The 23,352-nt window shown below is 38.6% G+C and overlaps 2 protein-coding genes across 2 annotated transcripts in view; one reads left to right on the top strand and one right to left on the bottom strand.

The window, feature by feature from the left end:
* The window catches only part of LOC144087136 (cell surface glycoprotein CD200 receptor 1), a 5,415-nt gene extending 3,661 nt beyond the window's left edge, over window positions 1-1,754 (bottom strand). Inside the window, exons 1-2 of the mRNA XM_077617467.1 lie at window positions 1,627-1,754; window positions 240-542 (exon numbers count right to left, since the gene is read on the bottom strand). Coding sequence (XP_077473593.1) covers window positions 240-542; window positions 1,627-1,696 — 373 coding nt within the window. The 5' untranslated portion in view covers window positions 1,697-1,754. The remainder of the gene's footprint in view (window positions 1-239; window positions 543-1,626) is intronic.
* Window positions 1,755-4,136: 2,382 nt separating this feature from the next.
* On the top strand, window positions 4,137-21,444 carry cfap91 (cilia and flagella associated protein 91). Its single transcript, XM_077617550.1, has 17 exons — window positions 4,137-4,362; window positions 4,447-4,517; window positions 6,926-7,071; window positions 7,148-7,231; window positions 7,865-7,921; window positions 7,991-8,172; window positions 8,234-8,411; window positions 9,465-9,622; window positions 9,688-9,864; window positions 10,965-11,104; window positions 11,186-11,275; window positions 13,502-13,573; window positions 13,646-13,792; window positions 15,043-15,264; window positions 15,323-15,471; window positions 15,553-15,644; window positions 20,896-21,444. The coding sequence occupies exons 1-17, from the start codon at window positions 4,281-4,283 to the stop codon at window positions 21,069-21,071; spliced, it is 2,223 nt and encodes a 740-aa protein (XP_077473676.1). The 5' UTR covers window positions 4,137-4,280; the 3' UTR covers window positions 21,072-21,444.
* The last annotated feature ends 1,908 nt before the right edge of the window (window positions 21,445-23,352 follow it).

Raw genomic sequence — 23,352 nt, 5'->3', positions numbered from 1 at the left:
AAACATTTGTTTTATAATACTCTTTGACAAGATTCTGTCGAATTAGTGTGGAACAAACCATGAAAGTGGGACTTCAAATCTGATTGGTCTGCAAATAAGGGAGTAACAATTTTACTTATTAGCCCAAGAAAAAGAATTAAGCGAGAATTTTAGAGCTCCCTGCGCGTTGTTGAAAGATGACTTTCCCCCCAAAACTTATTCAAATTCCCAACATCCTCGTGGATTCTTCTCTATGTTACCTGTGATGGACACGCTGATGTTACAGGTGTGCATTCCTCCATCGAAAGCCATTTCAGACTTGTACAAGCCCACGTAGCGCTCAGAAAATTCCGGGATGCTCAGGTAGTAGCGAGACTCCGAAGCGTTTTTCAGGGTCATGCCAACTTGGCATGTGTTGGACTGATAACCGTTATTCAGGCTGATTCCCACGCAACACTCTTCCTGTCCCTCCAACTTAATTTTCCAGATGACGTAGACCAACTTGGTGGTGTGACTGCAGTTGAGATCCACTTTACTACCCTTGTTGAAAAATAACTCCAGCACTGCCAAGAGGAAGAAGAAATCAATAGGGTTGAACTCAGGAGAAACCTTTTGAAAATCTTGTTGGATGGTAGCTAAAGTTATGGAAAAACATAGTTTGTAAAAAAACACTCATTTTGAAAGAGAAAACAGCTTTTTCACTGGAACACCTTGCATCACCCACACTTTGTTCGCTCTTCCTTTCCATTTCCTGTCAAGATTGTGACTCATAACAATACTCTATCGTTACCCACAGTGCTCATTACCAATTTATCACCTTTCTAACCAATATAAACACCATTAATTAACTCTGGCTGCTATTGACAGCAATAGACGTCCAATCCATTTGAAGAGGGCAGCGAATAAACGATAGTTTGTTTGCTGCCATCCACTCACTTGAAATGGATTGGATCTTTAATATGGATGAGCTCATTTCAAGCCACAGCAGAAGGACGACTTGATGTCTAATAACATCAATGTCACTGAAATAGTTAAATTAAAAAATGGTCCTTCTTTTTACTAACAGTTCATTTTTGAATTAGCATAAATATCTACCAAAAAGCATGGAAAAATTTAAATGCCAATTAAATAGATACATTATACAGTACTTCTCTGTTCATGTGAAAATACAAAAAAATAAAAATAAAATATGATGTAAGAAAAAATATATAAATTGTGTAACCTTTTAGATCTAATTGGTATATTATTTATACATCTCTGAAAGTATGACAAGAAATTATGAAAAACATTTGTGTTTTTAAATTCCAACTTAATTTATTGCATTTAGTATATATTTTTCATGATTTTTAATAAACACTCAATCTTAGCGAATAAACAACATAAACTACTATTCCTTGTTTTGCATGAATACTTTTCTATAGTTTGGGGAAAAAAAATCCTTAAACATTAAGATACCAAAATACATCTTTAACCAAACAAACATATTAATTACAAATATGACAACCTTTTTAAAAAGCTTATGTTTAATGAACACATAGCAGACTCCGGTTATATCTAAAAGAAGCATTATTACTTATGGTATTAAAAAATGAATGTTTATAATGAAAGCTGTTTCATTAGTGGATATAGTGCAGCTGCATGACAGACCTGAGTCCTGAGTCCACACTTGGCAAAGCAAAGTTAAAATAACAGCCAGACCCCCGATGGGATCCCTCATCTTGAGCGCAAAGCACCACTTTAAAACATCTTGGCCAAAGTGGAGACCTCAGCGCAGTAACACATTTATGGTCTGTGGTTATGTTTGCTAATCCCTCCCTGCTTCCTCCTCCACAGAGATCTCTGCCATGTGATCATCACAGTAGTGCTTATTACACATTTTTTTTCTCTACTCAGCTTTCTATATGAATGTATATTTGGATGCTACAGCTGGTGATTAGACGTTCAATCTGTTAGACCTGGGAGGGTTGGCAGGGATTGTAACTCTAAAGTGTTTTGGGGGTTTGAGTTTGAGTTTGATTTATTTAATAAAGGGACAGCACATAATAATGAACATATTCATATTCATGTTAATGAACATACATTTGTAAATATGTAAGATTTCAGCTAAGGGATAATTTCCATATTTAGTCCCTTGTGTAGGTTGAAGATAAACGATGACACACACACACAAACAAGTAGCAGTTTTATTCAGCATTGTGATGGCAATTTTGTTCGTCTAACAGCCAGGCTTTAAGATGATTGGCGAAGAGGTTCAGAGCCTTGATTTTAGATATAATATTTAGATTTTTTTAATATAAATGGATTAAAAGAACTGAATTAAAAGCCCTGAATAGTCAGTTTTTATAGATCTAAAACAATGTTTATTTTAGCTTTTTTATATATTTTTAAATTTTACAAAATGATTTTTGAACTAAAAACACAGAAAAAAATGATTAAAAAATTACAATTATTGATTTAAAAGGGGGGAAATCAGGAAATTTAATATACATCTATACTCTTCATTTTAATTTGATCCTAAAACAGAAAGTCGGCACTCATGATTTATTTTCCCGGGCCACACAAAATGAAGCGGCGGGCCAGATTTGGCCCCCGGGCCGCCACTTTGAACTACACAGTCACCTCTAGAGCCAGCCCTTGTTGATCTCTTGGAATTTTTTTGTACAAAATCTTGCAATGAGGAGGACCTTTGTGATGGAAGATTTTGTAAACTAAAGTGGCATCTGCATCCATAACCAGACTGTATTTCTGTTTATTCATTTTAATTTCAATTTTACCAATCGATTATTGTATTTCTTCATGTAATTATATAATACGTATAGTATTCATCCATTCTTCCATACGACATCTCCTCGCAAGGGTTCCTGCGGGTTGATGGAGCCTATTCCAGCTGCTTCGGACGAAAGGACCCTCGATTGGTCATCAGTCAGCCACAGGGCACACATAGAGACAAATGACTATTTGCGCTCACAATCATACATACCGCCACCAGCAGGAATCGAGCCCGGCCGGATATATACACAAATTCTCATCTACTTTCATGTTTTCCAGTTACGCAGTGTGATGAAATCATGAAACGCCTTGCACTAAATGTGACCTAGCACTTGTTATGAGAAGTTTCCTTTGATGGTGCGGGTGATTCATACTTAGTCTGTATCATGTCATGTTTGCTATGGAAAATAAATCAGGGCAGACACGTAGGAGCCTCATATGCAGCTAGAAGGAGGCGAACTGTGTTGAAAAGGACTTTTCATGTCAGCAAAAATCAACAGCAGCATCTATTATTAGGCCCTCATGTCTTCCTAATTCTATGGCATCCACATAACTTCAGCTGACTGTGAGCTGGCGTTCCAGTTTTGCCAGGCGTCACATCATATCGTTTTGTTAAGTCAGCTTCATTTCCGCAGGGCTAAAAAAGGAGCTTTACACGTTGAGATAAATATGACTACAGAACAGAAGAACACAATGCAACATTGGCATGAATGAGTGTGTGCGTGCGAGCTGTGTTACTCAGATAAGACTGACATCCTATTGGTGTCAAAATTGAATTTCGGCTAAGATAAAAGCTTACAGAAAAAAATATAGGTTTTGATGGACTTCTCGCTTATTTTCTAATTTCCATTTGTACCAATTTTTACTTACGTAGTTATATATATATACATATATATATATATATATATATATATATATATATATATATATATATATATATATATATATATATATATATATATATATATATATATATATACAGTGCCTTGCGAAAGTATTCGGCCCCCTCAAAATTTTCAACTTTTCGCCACATTTCAGACTTCAAACCAAACAGATATATTATAAATAAATAAATTAATAAATTAATTAATAAATAAATAAATACATAAATAAATAAATAAATATATATATCTATATATCTATATATATATATATATATATTTATTATTATTATTATTATATATATTACGGAAAACTGCAGTTGAAAGATGCCAAATGCATGCCAATCACTTTTTTATTTACCATCTCCATGGTAACCAATCGACGCAAACTCCTGTGTGGCATTACGAGGATCCGTCGGTGCGCAGTATCTTTTTTAATTATTTCCATGACACAACAAAGCAGCGCCTGTCTAAAAATAAATCGCGGTTTAACTCGTGAAATTACGGTTTCCTGCTCGGCGGTGACGTCGTAGAGAACGTGCTCGATGGTCAAGTGTTATTCTTCTGCTGTTCGAGTCTTTTCATTAACGCTGTCTTCAACACTCGGTGCCAGATTCAGTTTTAAAAAATATATAGATATATTATTTGAAAATGACATCTATTACGCGCACAATCCCCAAGGTGGTTGATCCTTATGTCGCCAAACGGGAGCGTCTTTATGACTACTTGTACGGTGAGTGGGAACATTTGTTTGGTTATCTAGCAAAATTAAATAACCAATGTAGCTTGGAGAAATATGTGTTTTATTGTCCCGCAGAGCCGGTATACTACGTTTCTTCAGAGGTCGACCATGTCAGGACCAGTTTTAAGAGTTTTAAGGAGCCTGCCGTAAGTAATTGTACCTCATTGGGTGTACACCTGTTGAACTACAGCCACACTTGATTGACTTGTCCCTTTGTTACGTTAACAAAGCCTAGTATAGTAGTAGAAATCTATTTTATTATTATTATACTTTTCTAAAATTATTCATTTATTTCCTTATTTATTTTTTCTCACAGCCCTGGGCTTCTGGGTTCAAATCCAGGTCGGTCCACCTGTGTGGAGTTTGTATGATCTCCCCAGGCCTGCGTGGGTTTTCGCCGGGTACTCCGGTTTCCTGCTACATTCCCAAAAACATGCATGTTGGCTGATTGGACACTAAATTGCCCCTAGGTATCTGTCTGAATGTGCATGGTTGTCCGTCTCCTCATGCCCTGTGATCGGCCGGCCACCGATTCAGGGTGTCTCCCCCTCTGGCCGAGGTCAGCTGGGATAGGCTCCAGCACCCCCGCGACTATACTGAGGATCAGTGGCGGTCCGTGCATTTTCTCGTAGCGCCTTCAACGGGTAAAATCCACTTCCTAGCAGCATTTAATGATTAAATACAAATACTGGAGCTTTTCAGACATTACAACCGGGCCGGGGGTGATTTTCCCGGGAAAAGACAGCTATGAACGTCAATGGCGTACCGGCAAACATTGCCTGAAAATGGGGTAAAATCCAGCCGAAAACAGCATTTATTGATTAAATACAAATACTGGAGCTTTTTAGACATCAGAACCGGGCCCGGAGTATCATTTCCCCGGGAAAAAGACAGCGATGAACGTCGATACGTCCATATACGTCCATACGCGAAACGGCAACAATCCACTTTCTAGCAGCATTTAGTGATTAAATGCAAACACTGGAGCTTAAATACAAACACTGGAGCTTAAATACAAACACTGGAGCTTTTCAGATATCAGAACTTGGCCCACAATTGAAATATTATTTAGGAATATAGTCATATTTTACTCACCAAAAATCCTTTTTAACTGTACACAATTATTTCGCTTCTGATCTCTTCCTCCATCACTTCAGCAATAGCAGTGATCAGGTCGTTTTGTATTTTGCCCGACGTGCCACTAAATACTTTATTAGTGGACAGGTGGTAATGTAAATCTGTGTTTTTCTCAGCAATGAGAGAAAGAAGTTCCACATAATTTCCTTTGTTTGGGGAGGCAGCGATTTCATCGTGTCCCCGAATTGAAAGTTCCTGCGTGAATATTATTTTCCTATTAAATTACCTTATTGTAAGGCACTCATTGAATGCATTGGCTGCCATTGTCAGCACTAGATGTCCAATCCTATTTGACTCGTAGATCTAACACCATGAATGGCACTAAAACATTCAAATTTACAGGCAGTTAAATGAATTGGGCAATGATTTAAAAAAATAAAATAGAACTCATTCGTAAAATATATTGCAAATCATTTATTTATTTATTGTTATTTAACAAACTGTAACAGGAGTGTCCCCGATCCAATCACATGATTAAAAATTGCGCCAGATTAAATCAGAGGACCAGAAACGGGTGAAGAGATGTGTTAATTGTTCAGATTAAAGGGCTACAAAGCCACAAAATAAACAGGGTGGACAAGAGTATTGACAAAAGAAACCAAATATTTGTAGTAAAGAACATCAAAGTTCCCTCCAAAGTAGAGCTGGGCGATAAAATGCTAAAGATAATCATCGTGAAATAGTTTTTACCAACGATGATATTGAAAACTTTCAGTAAATATTTGATAATTTTAAACTGCAATTACACCACCCGACCACCACAGAGAACGGGGGCGCTGTTGCGAGATGAACGCTCGTTCCAGACTAAGATGATTATTTTATTTATTTCATATTGCACAGCAACTTTTGGTTTGAGAGCAAATTTATAAAAAATAAAGACACCTCAAAATTTCTGCAGGTTTTATTCTTTACTTTTCATCGTGTAAGGAAGGCCTTGTCTTATCTTATTGCACAACAGAACAACAAGAATACTCATATTTCATATTCTCTTTCCTCATAAACTAAGGTGACATAATTACTTTCATATTTGAATAAGGAGGAAATTCATTTGTTTACTTATTTACAGATGTTTGAAGTTTCAAATGCGAAGCAAAAATGATGTGATAGTGATAATTATCGATATCGACTGATAATTTTATAACAATTTTTGTCATATCGCCCAGGTCTACTCCAAAGTTGCCCATAGGCAAATGGGTGTTTGTTTCATTGGTTAGCAACTAGTTGAGGATGTAGTACCTCGCCTTCTGTCAAACAACTGGTGAAATCAATGGGTAATCACAAGGGCAAGTTACAAAGGAAAAAAGCCAGGAATGTAAAAAAAAAAAAAAAAAACTAAACCCAAAGCAACATATACCTGACAGATAAGTGTTGTTTTGATTCTCCATTTATTCTAAACTGCATTTTATGACACGAGCAGAAAAACATTCCGGAGTTTGAAACAATGTTCAGCAACGATCGTGTCACCTTTCTACCGGACCCGTCCAATCCGGTGCAGCTCTCAGTGGACCGTCGCTGGCGTGGCAATGCGGAGCAGCGTCAGCGGGCTCTGCAGCAACTTGTGGGGTAACGCAATCCCACCACAACATTGGATTCCACCATTAAATGCTGGTGTGACCTTCTTGCGATGATCTTCTTCCAGGTTTATTCCAAGTGTTCAGCCATTGATGAAAATAAGGGACGGGTGTCAGCCCAGTGGAGCCGATCGCTGGAAGTTTTTTAAAAGGTTTGTATTTGGCTGAGTTTGAGGAAAGCCGTAAAAAATACCATAAATTTCAAACTCTCAAGCACACCTGAATATATATATATACATTGCACTAGCTAGATGTAATCACATTTAGGATAAAATACACAAAAAGGTAGTCTATTTGTTGTTTGTTATTACATAACCTTTTATTGGGCATTCATTTAACTCGTGGCTGCCATTGACAGAACTAGACGTCCACTCTATTTTGACAGGATTGGTCGTCTAGCGCTGAACGATGGCCACAAAACATGACCCAAATGGGGTTCCCCATATGTGGATGCCAAGTCTTTGTGGAGTGATGTTATTATTTTTTATTTCCAAAAATAGCCACCTGCCCTTTAAAGGGTTAAGGTATAAAAGTTTTAGCATGTCGTTTAAATCATATTTTTAAAACATCTTCATATTGTGGTCTTCATGACCCAAAATATGATGTCCGCGTACATGGACGCCATGTCTTTATAGCGTTCTTTTTTTTTTTTTTCAATGACCAAAAATTATCTTATACCCAGGTTTAAATGAAGAAGGCAAAAAGTGAGGACTTTTGACAACTATGGTCTATTATAACAGTGCTAAATTGTCACAAAAGGAATATAAATAATACTTTTCTTGCAGGCCTCTCCCTCCATGTGTGCAACAAATTCCCTTAGATGTGAATCGGGAAGGTTCTCAGTAAGTTCAACACAATCTTGGTCTGTTTACATTTTAATTCAAATTTTGAATTTGGTTCATGGTCATCAGAGAAGAGACTGAAGCCGCCACCAGGAACAACACCGCTGCGGACATCCCTACCCACTTCACCGTGGCAGTGCAGACAGACTACAGGGAGAGCGAAGCACAGACAGACCCGTACTCCCCCGACTACGTGCTACATGCTGGGACGTCCCCTTCAGAGCTGTTGGTCGTGGCGTCTTTCACTTGGGGTAGGTATGGATGTTGCCGTTCCATTGGATTGGATGTCTACCGCTAACTCCGTCCCGCCAGAGCGAGGTCTGCCCGCGAGTGTCGAAGAAGTGGAAATGATCCAACGGTCCCGCGCACGAAGGGCGTGGGAGGATCGGCTGCCTGCCCTCAACGATCCCGAGCTTGTGCGCAAAAGGAGGCGGATGATGGAGGAAATGGAGGCAAGAGAGTGGGCCTTCAGAGAAGGGAAAATACAGAAGTAAATGTTTTTTTTATCACTATATACTTTTTTCTAAAATTTTGAAATTAACTTTTGTTTTCTTTAAAAAAATAACTCTAAATAATTAGAAAAACGCAAGTAAATCTTATTGTTTCTTTTAAAAACAAATGTTTATATTCATTTGAAAAAAATGTTCTAATTCCAAAGTAAATCCTTAATGCCTTTTGTATTGATTAAAGAATTAAATAAGTAAATGCATTTTTTAGATCTATTTTTACTATTAAAAAAATACCAAATAAGTCATTTTTCACACCAAACAAAAAAATGGACAATGAAGAGGAAAAAAATAGATATAAGACACATCTGGAGTATAAGTCGCATTCAAGGGAGGGCATTTTTTTATTTGATGAGAAACCAAGAAGAAACATACTTTAAAGCAAAAATAGTGAAATGGAAAACAACAGGTTAAGTAGGCACCTGATAATTTAATATTTAATTTTTTTAGTATATGCATAGGCTGAAAAATATAATGATAATGTATACAATATATATTGTCCAGAAAATACAGTAAATGCTGTAACTGCTTTTTTTATACATTTAAATTTCCTCTTATTAATTTGAATTAAATAACTTTCTCATTATTGCCTTAATGTTTGAAGAACAAGTAAATGTTGTTATTATTTAAAAAGTAAAAAAGGAAACACTGGGGGTATATTGGGTCATTATATTTATGTAATAATTGCGATTAAGTAAAAAAAGAACAATTTTGTTAATTCTTAAATATTTTTTTCATTCATCAAAACGTTTTAGAATCATTAGAAGCTTTCCATTTATAGTCTGTTTATATTTTAGGGTTATACTAATTCATGTTAAAAAGATTTTATTTAAATTCATCTAAAAGGTGTTTTTCCTCTTTTTATATCTTTCTCACCTAAAAGTCGTCGTTTCTATTGTATAATTTATTTTTATACCTGAAAATCCTCAAATTGGACTGACAGGCTACCGTCATTGATGCTAGAACAAAATAACTCTTAAAAGTATATCCTTTTATAAACATCAGGAGCTTTATTAAATTGTACTCACCCCATTTAGACTGCAGCACGCTCGGCTGGCCTTGCTACGAGAGATGCTGCTTGAGAAGGATCAAGCCCAGGTAGCCGCGACCAAAGACAGACTCAACCACATCTACGCCAAGCTTCTAAAGGAGAAGGAGAACAAACTGCACAAGGTGGACAAGGAGCACACAAGATGTGAGACCACCGCCTTTCTGCCAGAAAAGGCGTGCACTTGGCAGCCAATCCAATGTGTTCTTAAGCCATGAGGAAGCTGGAGACCAAGCGGAGGCACATGGAGGAGAACATCAAGAAGCTGGGTACTTGTAAAGACTACACCGTGTACAAGTCTTTGACGTGCGCCGCGCGAGGGTGTGGCGAAGACTACATCGGCAAGAAAAAGTACAGTCAGGATAGCTACAAAGTGGTGACTTACGATGGTGAGTATTCAAATCTGAAATCAGTCATTCGTCTTCCATACCACTTATCCTCGAATGGTCACGGGGGGTGTTGGAGCCTATCCCAGCTAACCACGGGCAGCAGGCGGGGGACACCCCGAATTAGTTGCCAGCCAATCGCAGGGCACAATGAAACGCACAACCGCTCACAATAACACCGCCACCTAGTGGGAATGGAACCCACCATCAAGTGGCAAGATGGAATCTTCGTCCAAACATTTGATTTCTATTTACTGTCAACATTTTTGAATCCATATTAGAAACTACTTGAATAAGACAACTACCCACACTCATTTTCATACCTAGGGGCAATTTAGAGTGCAACCAGCCTACCATGCATGTCTTTGGGATGTGGGAAGAAACTGGACTACCCGAAGAAAAACCACAGAAGCCCAGGGAGGACATTTGCTTAAACGGAGCCTGTACAGCTAATTCACTAAAGGGTGCATTTGGAGTGAAGGAATGCACACCAGTGTACAGGGATCCTCACAGGAACTCAAGCGTATTGTCCAACTGTAACACTCGTCCTAAGTCATGGGTGTCCAAATCGGGCCTCAAATGCCGCAATGGGTGCAGGTTTTCATTTCAACCGAAGAAGAGGATACATTTTCACCAATCTGGCGTCTTAAAAGTTGAATCAGTTTATTGCCGGCAGGTGCTGCTGGTTTTAGAATAAAACTCATTGGTTAAACTATCTGCGTTGGATCGGATGGAACAAAAATTTCACCCACAGCGGCCCTCGAGGACCGGTTGCTCCCTCTTAGTTAGAAACTTTGAACGCATCCTCATTATTTTGATGCGCCAGGCCACGGAGCGAAATAAAAACAAAAAAATCACTTTGTTAGAAGATGGAAATGGAGAGGAAAATGCAATCGTACCTCTACTTACGAATAATGCTTACTTGTGCTTCAAAAGCGTACATTCAGATGGATTTCGTAACCTGAAAATTTCGTACCGAGAGGCATTCGTAAGTAGGGGTTGTATATTATTAGTCTGAAAAACACGGTAAATTACTAAGTACCAAATCAAAAACATTTCAGGATAGATAGTTGACACAAGCTAAATATGATTGTCATTGTCAGGCTTGCTGAATGGAGTACAGAGACCCAAGATTGCATATCTCAAGCAGCTGAAAACGTTGTCCAAAGCCAAACCTATCAGGAACAAGAGCAGCATTGATCAGCCTGATAACAGAAGAAACATTCTGTTGGAGAAGTACAAGGTTAGCAAATATATGCATAGCTTATAATATAGGAACCAAATACCTTCCACATAATCACTGATTATCATTTTTACCACATAGAACCTGAAAGATGAGATTGGTAAATATCTCGTCAAGAAGGAAAAGCCTACCCTACGTCCTATCACTCCCACTGTTGAGGAACCTCCAAAGGTTAGTTCTTCTCTTCTGACACATTCATCATTTATTATTAGGATAATTATTTTGTTAGTTGAAAAATTAATTTTGAAATTAGTTGACCAATTATAAATCACATCTTTGTTGTATTACTCCACGCTGGGGAAAAAAGCAGTACAGTGGTACCTCGAGATACAAGCTTAATTCGTTCCGGGACTGAGCTCGTATGTCGATTTTTCTCGTAACTCAAATGAACGTTTCCCATAGAAATGAACTAAAAACAAATTAATTCGTTCCAACCCTCTGAAAAAACACCCAAAACAGGATATTGGATTGGAAAAAATTCGCCATCTATTAACAAAGTAACAAATAACTAGTGGTTTAATAGTATACTCAAATGTGTTCAATAGAACTAAAATTAGACGGATTTCGCAGAGGGTAAAGAGAGAGGGGGAGACTTTTTGCACGGCACCGCTCTCGTAACATAACATAAACAAATTTAAATGAACTTGGATTACGATGCAGACACACTCAAAAATAAATTTAATCTAACCTTACACTAAACTTAAGTCTAATTTTGTTTTAAATTTTGATACCTTTCTTCTCCCGGCTCTATTTGCCCCGCCTCCAACCTGACTTTCAGATGCAGCTAAAAGGAACCTATCGAGGGTCGTTTGCTTTTGTATTCCCTTCAAAATATTCAGAAAATGATTCACACAAATGTCCTCACAATAGGATAACGCAGGACCACTTGCCAACGAGAAGTAGTATATACGCCATTCGCACTGACTAACGGGGAAAAAAAACACTGAAAAAATGCAACGCTCCGCCCAGTGCTCGTAGAGACATTACACGAGGGAGTTGCGACCACAGAGACATTACACGAGGTAGTTGCGGGGAGAGAGACGGTGCCCATGATGTTCTTATGAGCAGCCTCTCGTGTCCGCTGTCTGCTCGTAAATCAAAATGTCTCGTATCTCAAGATAAATATTTGCCCGAAATTTTACTTGTATCTCAAATTGCTCGTATGTCGAGGTACCACTGTACTTGGCGTTTCAATTAACCTGATTTTTTTTAAAAACTAACAATACATGTTTTTTAAAGCAACATAGGACTACAGAATTTTGATCTATAGATTAGATGTATAGATTTTTTTTTTATTAGGAAAATAAAACTAAATGAAGACTGACATTACATGTTTTTAGAGCAACATATGACTATAGATTTTATATATAAACGTTATTTTTTTTAAATTAGGAAAATAAAAACTAAATGAAGACTTAGTGTTATTCCCTTAGTTTTCAATTTTCAAACTTTTTTTGAACTCTTTTGTGCCGTTGAAAATGACAGCCGTCCAGTCATGTGGCGTCCAATCATCCATCTTGTTAGGTTTATCCTTAGGTATTTCCAAATTCAGCTTTCAATAAAAAAGGCATCTGTAGTCACATCACCATTTAATTCTTGCAAGAAGAGAATACATCCTCCCGCTCGTCTGGTCAAGATTATTCTAACAACTCGAAGTCCGTTTCGCTAATTTATTCATAAGATTTTAACGCCATGCCCCACAGAAGTCTAAACATTCGTAGAGTCTCAACAATTTTGTACAGTTATCAAAACAATTGTAGGTCCTGTCGAATCTTCCCAAGCGAGTTTCGATGCGAACCCTTCAGTGAAGAGGTGCTTCCCAAAACAGTCCAAGGTTCCCAAGAGCGCTTGTTGTGAGACCATCTTCCGAAGCCGAAAACAGTGCTCAGTTCCCAAGAGCAATTGTTGTGAGACCTCTCCATGCCCATGGCCATTCCCTGTCCTCTTGATGTGAACCACAGTCCTTACTTTAGCAAGGCATGCATTAAAATGGCTTTTATTAATGCCAATAACTCTAACATAAAAGCACAGCGTTCAACACAGATATATATTGTTTAATATTGTTACACATTTAGGATGAGCATTACTATTCCTAATAAGCAAATATATTGATTAATATAGTAAGCATGTTTATAATAAGGCTTTCTATTCCTAAATAAGCATTGCAAACACATTTATAATAATGATTACTCCAACACATCTGCTGTGAATTGAAATGAGTTTGTGTTTGTCAATAGCAGCCAATGAGTTTAGGAGGCTCAAAAAAGAGGATTTGGACCACTTTGCGGTCAATAGTCAATGATTCAACTATCAAAATAGTTGTGGATATTCATGTTTGATTATTGCCTATCATGGCAGACCAACTTAAGACTTTTCTCACAACTATTCGTGTCCTAGGGCGAGGAGGAGAAGGAGCTAGCAGTCATTCATCTACAGAAACTCCTGAGGGGACGCACCATCCAAACTCAGGTGGTAATGCATCCAAACCGTCACGTTTGCTTCACCCTTGGGCTTTCGTGCTCAACAATCTTGTACGTACAGATATTCACCGGCAAAGAGAACCACTTGGACTTGATCAAGGAACTGAGGATGGCGCACGCCTTGCGAGCGGAGGAGCAGCAGATGCAGAAAGCCGACAAAGAGATGGTCATGGCCCTCAAACGAGAGAGAGACGAGCTACAACTACAGGTATGGTCACTGTCTAGAAGTTAACTCATTTGCTGCCACTGAGAGCGATCGACGTCAAATCAATTTTAATTGGAATGGGGGGCTTTGAATGTTCATGTTTCAGTGGGGCTGCGTGTCAAATTGGTTGTTTTATTTAGGGGCACCCACAATCCAAACATGAGATCAGAAGAAAACAAACCAACAAAATAATTAAAATGGACAAGGATATTTTCATAAGAATTCAAAAACTACCGTATTTACTCGCATATAAGCCGCATAAGTCGGACAAAAAAATGACTTAAACGAGGGTCGGGCTTATATGCGCATAAAACGACAACATGCATGAAACTGCAAGGAGACAAAGACGAAACACCATGACGCAAGACAATGCGGCCGATGCGGTCATATATCTCAAATTAAAGAAAAGATAAACAGATAAAACGCTAAACAAAATTTATTTGGACGTCTACGAATGAAATTTAAGGAAAAAAAACGTATCTTGCATAAAACATGAAAAAAATAACTTGTGCCTGTCACTGCTCGCCCAGGCTCGTCGCTATCTTACCTTAGGGCGCCACCCTCTTACCTAGTTAAACGTGCTCTGACTGGCCACACGCGAGTGGCCCTGATTTTGAAATAAAACAAAATGACACTGATTTTTTTTTTTAATATTGTTTTATTTCGTGTTCGATAGTGACAACTTTTGCTGTAATATGAACCATCAAAAGAATTGAGATATTTTGACATTAGAAGCAATATAGCTGCCACATCTTAAACTTCTTGTAAGACAATTGTAATTTCTGTCATTAAAATGCATCAGGTTCTCATCAAGATAGACTTTTTTTCCAATTGAATAATTTGATATTTTTTATTTACAAAGACAGGGGATATTAACTTTTTTATGATATTGACCCTAATACTGTGCTTTTGGTTCATTCAGTATCTCAGAAATACCATGTGCAATGATTTCTCTTAAGATTTTCCCTTCAAAGTAACACATTTGTAACGCCTATTAAAACCATGCATACAGTAAAATATAATACCTGTACCCATTGTTGTGGGATTGTTATGGTTGACCAAGAGCTTAAGCTCCTGCACCCCCTGCGACGGTATGGATAATGACTAAATGTGATTTTGACCAAGGTACCATATTTGGTCAATGAAAAATCTTGCTTTTAGACCAACTTTGTTTCACCTTTCACTATTTAATGGCAGCGAATCAAGTTAACAAGGCTCTTCGACTTAATAACGTGTCTTTCCTTCCGTGGCAGAGGTCCCGCGAGGAGGCCCAACACGCCGGCGCCATCGGCGCCGAGCTAGAGTATGTGTTCGACACGCTGTCCAAGGAGCTGATCCGCCTGCAGGAAGAGCGCCGCATCCACGCCTTCACGCTGCTGGCGGAACGGGAGCGTCTGAGGCGCGAGGCTGAGGAGAGCGGGAAGAGGCAGGCCGAAGAACGTCACCGCCTCGAGGATGACCAGATCTTCAGAGAAGTACGCCGTAAAAACCCAGTCACCGAGACGAGTGGCGTCACGTGCGTTTCTGTACTAGGTGGTCAAAGTCCACCAGGAGACGGTGGACTTGTACTTTGAGGACATTATCCTGGACACCATGGAGATCACAGCAGACCAGCAGGCACGAGAGGAGATCCGCAGGGTGGCCAAAGAGGTCAATGACATTGCCTACGCCATCGAGGAGAGGTGATGGATTAGTTTTGAAAAATGTCTGTTCGCAAAATATGAATGCACGAGATTCATTGCGTCTTTGAATCACTCGAGCAGCCGCAACAATCTTCAGTCGGAGGAGATCGTTTCCGAGTTGGTCTACGGATTCCTCATTCCTGAAGTGGAGAAGAATACTGTCCGGCAGAGAGGTTAGTTTATATTAGGATTATGTCACAAAATGTACAGCATACACTAACGAAAGAATAACGTTTCTGTAGAAATTGCGCGTACAGACGCTCCCCTACTTACGAACACAATTGGTTCCGAGCGATTGTTCATAAGTTGAATTTGTTTGTAAGTTGATTCAGTGCTATATTTTGTATTATAATTTATGCTTAAGGCTGATATAAGTATATTGAAGGTTTATATAAGTGCATTTGTATGTTTAAGGCTTGTATAAGTAACACGCATTGGTTTGTACTGAAAAAAAAAAAAAATAATAAAATGGAGAGAATATGTACAGTACTAGAGAGAGAGAGAGATTGAGAGAGAGATTGAGAGATTGAGAGAGAGAGATTGAGAGAGAGAGATTGAGAGAGAGATTGAGAGAGAGATTGAGAGAGAGATTGAGAGAGAGAGATTGAGAGAGAGATTGAGAGAGAGAGAGAGAGAGAGAGAGAGATTGAGAGAGAGATTGAGAGAGATTTATGTATTAGAAACTGAAACTTTCAGAAGTCACTGTGGTCCAGTGGCAAAGACAATGGGTCAGAACTTCAGGTGGACTCGAGTTCAAATCCACTCTTTGCAATTCTCAAATTGTTTATTGAGGTAATGAAAAGGATAGATATAATTTCCAATCACATCATTTCAGAAGTCACTGTGGTCCAGTGGCAAAGACAATGGGTCAGAACTTCAGGTGGACTCGAGTTCAATTCCACTCTTTGCAATTCTCAAATTGTTTATTTAGGTAATGAAAAGGATAAATATAACTTCCAATCATGTATAGGCGGGCCGCCTCGTGGTGTAGTGGGTAAGTCACCTGCCTGCGGCGTGGGTGTCGAGGGTTCACGTCCCGGTGTCGCCAGTCAACGACTGTATGGTGTCGGCAGTCGGCCGAAGGCCGACTGTCGAACACCACCAGGAACCCCCCCTCCCAACTGTCTTCCGGTCAGCCGAAGGCTGACCGGAAATATTGTTTTGCTGAAAAAAATGACTAAGTCTTTATTTGAATGAAAAAAGGATTACCCATTTACTGAACTACTAGTGTAGTGATTAGTCAAACGAGAGCGGGATTAGAACCCCATCTCCCACATGGCAGTCAAATCCACTAACTTGAGGTCTGTCTGACCCATTGTCTTTGCCACTGGACCACAGTGACTTCTGAAATGAAATGATTGGAAGTTATATTTATCATTTTCATCACCTCAATAAACAATTTGAGATTTGCAAAGCAAGGACTTGAACTCACTCCAGATTTGAACTTGTGTCCAACTTCAATTTCAACCCATTGTTCTTGCCACTGGACCACAGTGTCTTCTGAAATGATGTGATTGGAAGTTATATTTATCCTTTTCATTACCTCAATAAACAATTTGAGAATTGCAAAGAGTGGAATTGAACTCACTCCTGATTACCACCTCATGTTCTGACCCAATGATTTTGCCAGTGGACCACAGCAACAACTAGAAGGTGAAGAATCAGAAGTCAGATTTATTCACCGATTCTCTTAGCCTTACTTGCTATGTCATTTTTTAAAGAAAAAAGCCTTACTATACTATGTCATTTTTTAAGAAAAAAAGCCTTACTATACTATGTCGTTTTTTAAGAAAAAAAGCCATACTATACTATGTCGTTTTTTAAAGGAAAAAAGCCATACTATACTATGTCGTTTTTTAGGGGGAAAAGCCATACTATACTATGTCGTTTTTTAGGGAAAAAGCCTTCCTCTACTATGTCGTTTTTCCAAGAAAAAAAGCCATGCTATACCATTTCGTTTTTTTAGGGGAAAAAGCCATACTATACTATGTCGTTTTTTTAGGAAAAAAAGCCTTACTATACTATGTCGTTTTTTAAGAAAAAAAGCCTTACTATACATGGTCTTTTTTAAACAAAAAAGCCTTAGTATACATGGTCATTTTTTAAGAAAAAAGCCTTACTATACAAGGTATTTTTTGTAAATAAAAAGCCTTACTATACTATGTCGTTTTTAAAGAAAAAAAAGCCTTACTATACTGTGTCGTTTTTAAAGAAAATAAGCCTTACTATACTATGTCGTCTTTAAAGAAAAAAGCCTATACTATGTTGTTTTTTAAGAAAAAAGCCTTACTATACTATGTCGTTTTTTACGAAAAAAAGCCTTACTATACTATGTCGTTTTTTAAGAAAAAAAGCCTTACTACACATGGTCTTTTTTAAACAAAAAAGCCTTAGTATACATGGTCATTTTTTAAGAAAAAAGCCTTACTATACATGGTCTTTTTTGTAAATAAAAAGCCTTACTATACTATGTCGTTTTTAAAGAAAAAAAAGCCTTACTATACTGTGTCGTTTTTAAAGAAAATAAGCCTTACTATACTATGTCGTCTTTAAAGAAAAAAGCCTATACTATGTTGTTTTTTAAGAAAAAAGCCTTACTATACTATGTCGTTTTTTACGAAAAAAAGCCTTACAATACTATGTCGTTTTTTTTAAGAAAAAAGCCTTACAATACTATGTCATTTTTTTAAGAAAAAAAGCCTTACTATACTGTGTCGTTTTTAAAGAAAATAAGCCTTACTATACTATGTCGTCTTTAAAGAAAAAAGCCTATACTATGTTGTTTTTTAAGAAAAAAGCCTTACTATACTATGTCGTTTTTTACGAAAAAAAGCCTTACAATACTATGTCGTTTTTTTTTAAGAAAAAAGCCTTACAATACTATGTCATTTTTTAAAGAAAAAAAGCCTTACTATACTATGTCGTCTTTTAAGAAAAACGCTTTACTGTACATGGTCGTTTTTTTTAAATAAAAAAAGCCTTACTATACATGGTCATTTTTTAATAAAAACCCTTAATATACATGGTCATTTTTAAAGAAAAAAGCCTGACTATATATACATAGTATTTATTTTTTAAACAAATAAAAGCTTTACTTTACATAGACCACTTTTTTTTAAAGAAAAAGCCTTACGATGTCCAGCCATTCAAGTCATTTTGCATGCCAGCTTTACGTTTGTACCAAATCTCGGGGTATTCTTTGCTCAGTTATGAAGCACGTCTAATAAGATGAATAAATATTTGACATTATCGTCGACAAGGAAAAAGAGTGTCGCCAAACTTTCGTCAAAACATATACAGACGCTCCCCTACTTACGAACGCAATTGGTTCCGAGCGATTGTTCATAAGTTGAATTTGTTTGTAAGTTGATTCAGTGCTATATTTTGTATTATAATTTATGTTTAAGGCCGATATAAGTATATTGAAGGTTTATATAAGTGCATTTGTATGTTTAAGGCTTGTATAAGTAACACGCATTGGTTTGTACTGAAAAAAAAAACATTTAATAAAATGGAGAGAATATGTACAGTACTGTAGAGAGAGAGAGAGATTTATGTATTAGAAACTGGCCAAAAGAAGCGATCTAATGACGATTGCACAGTTTTCTTCTTTTTTTCATCATAAATAATGCGGTAGCACTGTATGGCATCATTCAATTGATTTGCAAACTTTGTGCAACGTTCAATATTTGGGTCCTGCTGCTCGATCTTTCTGTTTATAAATGGTACTGACGGTCGAACGATTCAATGCCCGTGAAACGCTCACCACTCTCACGCGCATTAAGCTTCGTTATTATTGCCACTCGTTTCAAATGAAATGGCTTGCCTCTTCCTTGCAACTCCCTCAATAGAAGCCTTTAGCTTTTTACCAACCATATTCAATATTGGATGCATGAGATATTTAATGATACAAATGAAAAAGGTTCTTTGCACACTGGATACATTCACGCACTTCCGCATTGCAACGAAGAAGAAGGTAGATGCTGGGTGAGCTGAGCTCTCACAGCGCCAGGCGTCGGTATTAGCGGCGGAAAGAAGTACTACTCCGAAAAAGGCGCGAAATACAAAATTGGACTTGCGAACATTTTTGGAGTTAAACGCAATTTGCAGACATGTTCGTATGTACCGTTGTTCGTAAGTTGAATGTTCGTAAGTAGGGGAGCGTCTGTATTGTAAACAGCTGTGGAGTGATATGGAAGTGTTGATTGACAGATGAATGTTATTGACCAGGGATAGAGCCAACATGTATATTTATATACAGTGTGCCTTTACTTACAAAATTAATTGGTTCCAGAACAAGCATACAAAATGTATCCGAGTCGAAGCATGATATGCGCACGAGCATTTCCCTATGATTCGACGGCGTCAAAAAGACGTCTACTTTGTAGTACATTTTAGAATTTTGTGTGGCCTGTGTTTGTGAAAATGTGTCGTGTTGCATTTGGACGGTTTTTAATCGCTTAATAAGGCGATTTGCAATCATTAATAATGGGAGCATTTAGCCGAGGTGGACAGGACATAGGTATGTGCATGCGCATTCCCCTTTGACCTGTCCGTGTCAGAAATCCGTCCACTTTGTAGTACATTTTGGACTTTAATAGTAAGGATGAAGCGGTTCAGAAAATGAATGAATGAATGAGCTTGTCTGTGGGTATTTGTAAATACGTACTGCGTTGCATTTGCACGGGTTTTCTCGCTCAAGGGGAATTGCCATCATTAATAAGGTGGAACATTTAGCCAAGGTTGCCAGGTATGTGAGAGAGAATCTTGGAACATGGCTAGTGGTTGTTGTGACACAGCCAATTATAATATTTCTATTGCACAATCTGGGAAAAATGTTGAACAAGTGCACTAATTTATGATTTGAAATTAGGTTGGTTGAATGAATAGTAGGGAACATTGTTTAATGATATGGAATTAAATTGCAGGATGTGGAATGACGAGCTGTTTGTCTTGAAAAAAATTGGGTATTTTTTTAATGTTAACTAATGTGGAAAATGTTGAATAATAATGTGTGATGTGGAATCTGAGTGAATGGTGTATGTATTTTGCTGAAAACGTGCCGATTTGTAGAAAGACATGGATTAATGTGCTGTGGAATAAGGAATTGTATTCCACAATGTAGGCTGTTATGTGAATGATGAACGTGGCGTGAAGTGAAATGCTGTAGAATGATGTGGATTTGTTTCCAATTATGTTGCATGGAGCGGTCAAATGAATCGAAACATATGTGACATTTAAAAGGGTGTTGAAAAAAGTGACCTGTTTGCCTGACTGAACTAACAACTTATAAGCTCTTTCAGTTAAGTCTCCCTCTGAAGTGAATTGTGGGAAATGCGTCAATTCATCCAACACTCACCCAATGAAACAACCAGTTGCCAACTCGGTGTTCCTCATTGTGGTTTGCTTCCCTGGCTTTTTCAGTGCACGAGAGGCAGCGCCGCCACCTGTTGGCAGTGCGGAGCATCGTGGAGGGCAACGCCGAGGTGCAAGTGGTGGCCAGCACCATGGGCACCCAGCAGGTGACCCGCCCTTCTGATGTGGCCGCCCAGCAGTTCCTGGACGACATGTTGGACGTGGATCGCAGCCAGGCTGAATAGTCACCTGGATTTTATGGCAGTAGTCTAGTTCCTATTAATGGATGTTGTCTTGTTTCAGGCATGATGCAATGCATTAGCGTCATTTCTGAAGCAACAGCAGCTAGAAAAGGTGTGAAATGCAAACGAGCGATCTTGTTATCTATCTTCCTGACCGATAATTTCGGAGGAAACCACAACTTTGCTCTCGCTCCACCATTACTTTCCACCTTAAAAACTCCCCAAACGCCCTCAAACTTTCGGATACGTCATGTGATATATGTGATGAAATTCTACACATAAAGGGAAGAGTATAAATTTAAAAGTTGGCTAGTTTAGGTGTTGTCAATTGTATATTGTTGCATTTACAAAATTTCAATTAAAACATACAAAATCATTTGGCCTGGCTAGTTTATTGGTACGCTGTTTTATACTATGTAGACAGGAATCCAAATAAAGGCCGAAAAACAAAAATATTGCTCACATGGACTAAAAAAAAAAAAGTTCATTTAAGTGACATTTATAGAGACAAACATTGCTCATGTAAGAAAAAAATACTATTGAAATCCTGATTTTTTTTAAATAAAAGAAACCATTATAATTTCATGAATTGACATTGATTTTTTAATATGAATATGCTCATTAATATGTGGTAATGAGTGATTTATTTAATATGGGACAGTTAAATAAATCAAACTCATTACATTACATTTTTAAAATTTAACATTTCAGGTTTTTTTTAAATAGGAAATATATCTGTGATTTCAACATTTAACTGTTGAAAGGGACAGTCAATATTTTTGGTCATTTAATAACGAAAAACCAACTTTAATTTCCCATATTTTTTTAAATTAAGTTCTACCGTATTTACTCGCATATAAGTTGCTTTTGTCGGACAAAAAAAATGATTGAATCAAGGGTGCGGCTTATATCTGCATAAAAAGTCGACATTCACAAAACTCCCAAGTTGACAACGCCATGTTGGTGGGGTTTGTGTGTCCCAATGATCCTTGGAGCCATGTTGTCTGGGGCCTTGTGCCCCTGGTAAGGTCACCCATGGCAAACTGGCCTGAGATGAGTGACCAGACAAAGCATGACTCAGTAGACCTCTTATGATGAAAAACATTATTGAACAACACATTCCCTCGCCCGGACGCAGGTCACCGGTGCCCCACTCTGGAGCCAGACCCGTAGTAGGGCGCGATGACGAGCGCCTGGTGGCTGGGCCTACGCCCACGGTGCCAGGCACAGCCTGAAGTGACATGGGTTCCCCCTCACATGGGCTCACCACCTGTGAGAGGGGCCAAAGAGGTCGGGTGCGCCGACAGTTGGGCAGCAGCCAAAGGAGGGATTCTGAAGAAACTAGCTCTTGGGACGTGGAATGTTACCTCTCTGGTTGGGAAAGAGCCTGAGCTAATGAGTGAGGTTGAGAAATTCCAGCTCGACATACTCAGGCTCACCTCTACGCACAGCATGGGTTCCAGTACCACTCCTCTCGAAGGGGGTTGGACACTTCCACTCTGGAGTTGCCCGTGGTAAGAGACGCCGAGGGGGTGTGGGCATACTGGTTGCCCCCCCGGCTCGGTGCCTGTATGTTGGGGTTTACCCCGGTGGATGAGAGGGTAGCATCCCTCCATCTTCGGGTGGAGGGACGGGACCTGACTGTTTGTGCGTATGCCACCCTTTTTGGAGTCCTTGGAGGGGGTGCTGGAGAGTGCCCCTTCGGAGGACTCCCTCGTTCTGCTGGGGGTCTTCAATGCTCACGTGGGCAATGACAGTGAGACCTGGAGGGGAGTGATTGGGAGAAACGGCTCCCCTGATCGAAACCCAAGTGGTGTTCTATTGTTGGATTTCTGTGCTCGTCGTGGATTGACAATATTGAATAGCATGTTCAAGCATAAGGGTGTCCATATGTGTACATGGCACCAGGACACCCTAGGCAGCAGTTCGATGATCGACTTTGTGGTCGTGTCATCAGCCCTGTGGCCACATGTCTTGGACACTGGTAAAGAGAGGGGTGGAGCTGTTAACCGATTGCTGGGGAGACTATGTCTCCCAGCTGGCAAGGGAATGCCTTGGTATACTCCCGGAAGAGCTGGATGAAGTGGCTGGGGAGAGGGAAGTCTGGGATACCCTGGTGAAGCTGCTGCCCCTGCGACCCGACTTTGGATAAAGTGGAAGAAAATGAGATGAGATATGAGAAAAGATAAACAGATATAAACGCTAAACAAAATTTATTTTGATGTCTATGATGAAATTCAAGGAAAAAACTTTCATTTACAAAGACATCGCATATTAACCCTAA

This window comes from Stigmatopora argus, chromosome 13 (assembly GCF_051989625.1).
Source record: "Stigmatopora argus isolate UIUO_Sarg chromosome 13, RoL_Sarg_1.0, whole genome shotgun sequence".
Lineage (NCBI taxonomy): Eukaryota > Metazoa > Chordata > Actinopteri > Syngnathiformes > Syngnathidae > Stigmatopora > Stigmatopora argus.
The sequence above is the reverse complement of the archived record's forward strand: the minus strand, read 5'-3'. Positions and strand labels throughout refer to the sequence as shown.

Coding starts and splice junctions, on each gene's coding strand:
- cfap91 (XM_077617550.1), top strand. CDS start 4,281: ATGACATCTATTACGCGCACAATCCCCAAGGTGGTTGATCCTTATGTC. Junction 4,363..4,446: donor TCTTTATGACTACTTGTACG/GTGAGTGGGAAC, acceptor ATTGTCCCGCAG/AGCCGGTATACTACGTTTCT. Junction 7,072..7,147: donor GCTCTGCAGCAACTTGTGGG/GTAACGCAATCC, acceptor ATCTTCTTCCAG/GTTTATTCCAAGTGTTCAGC.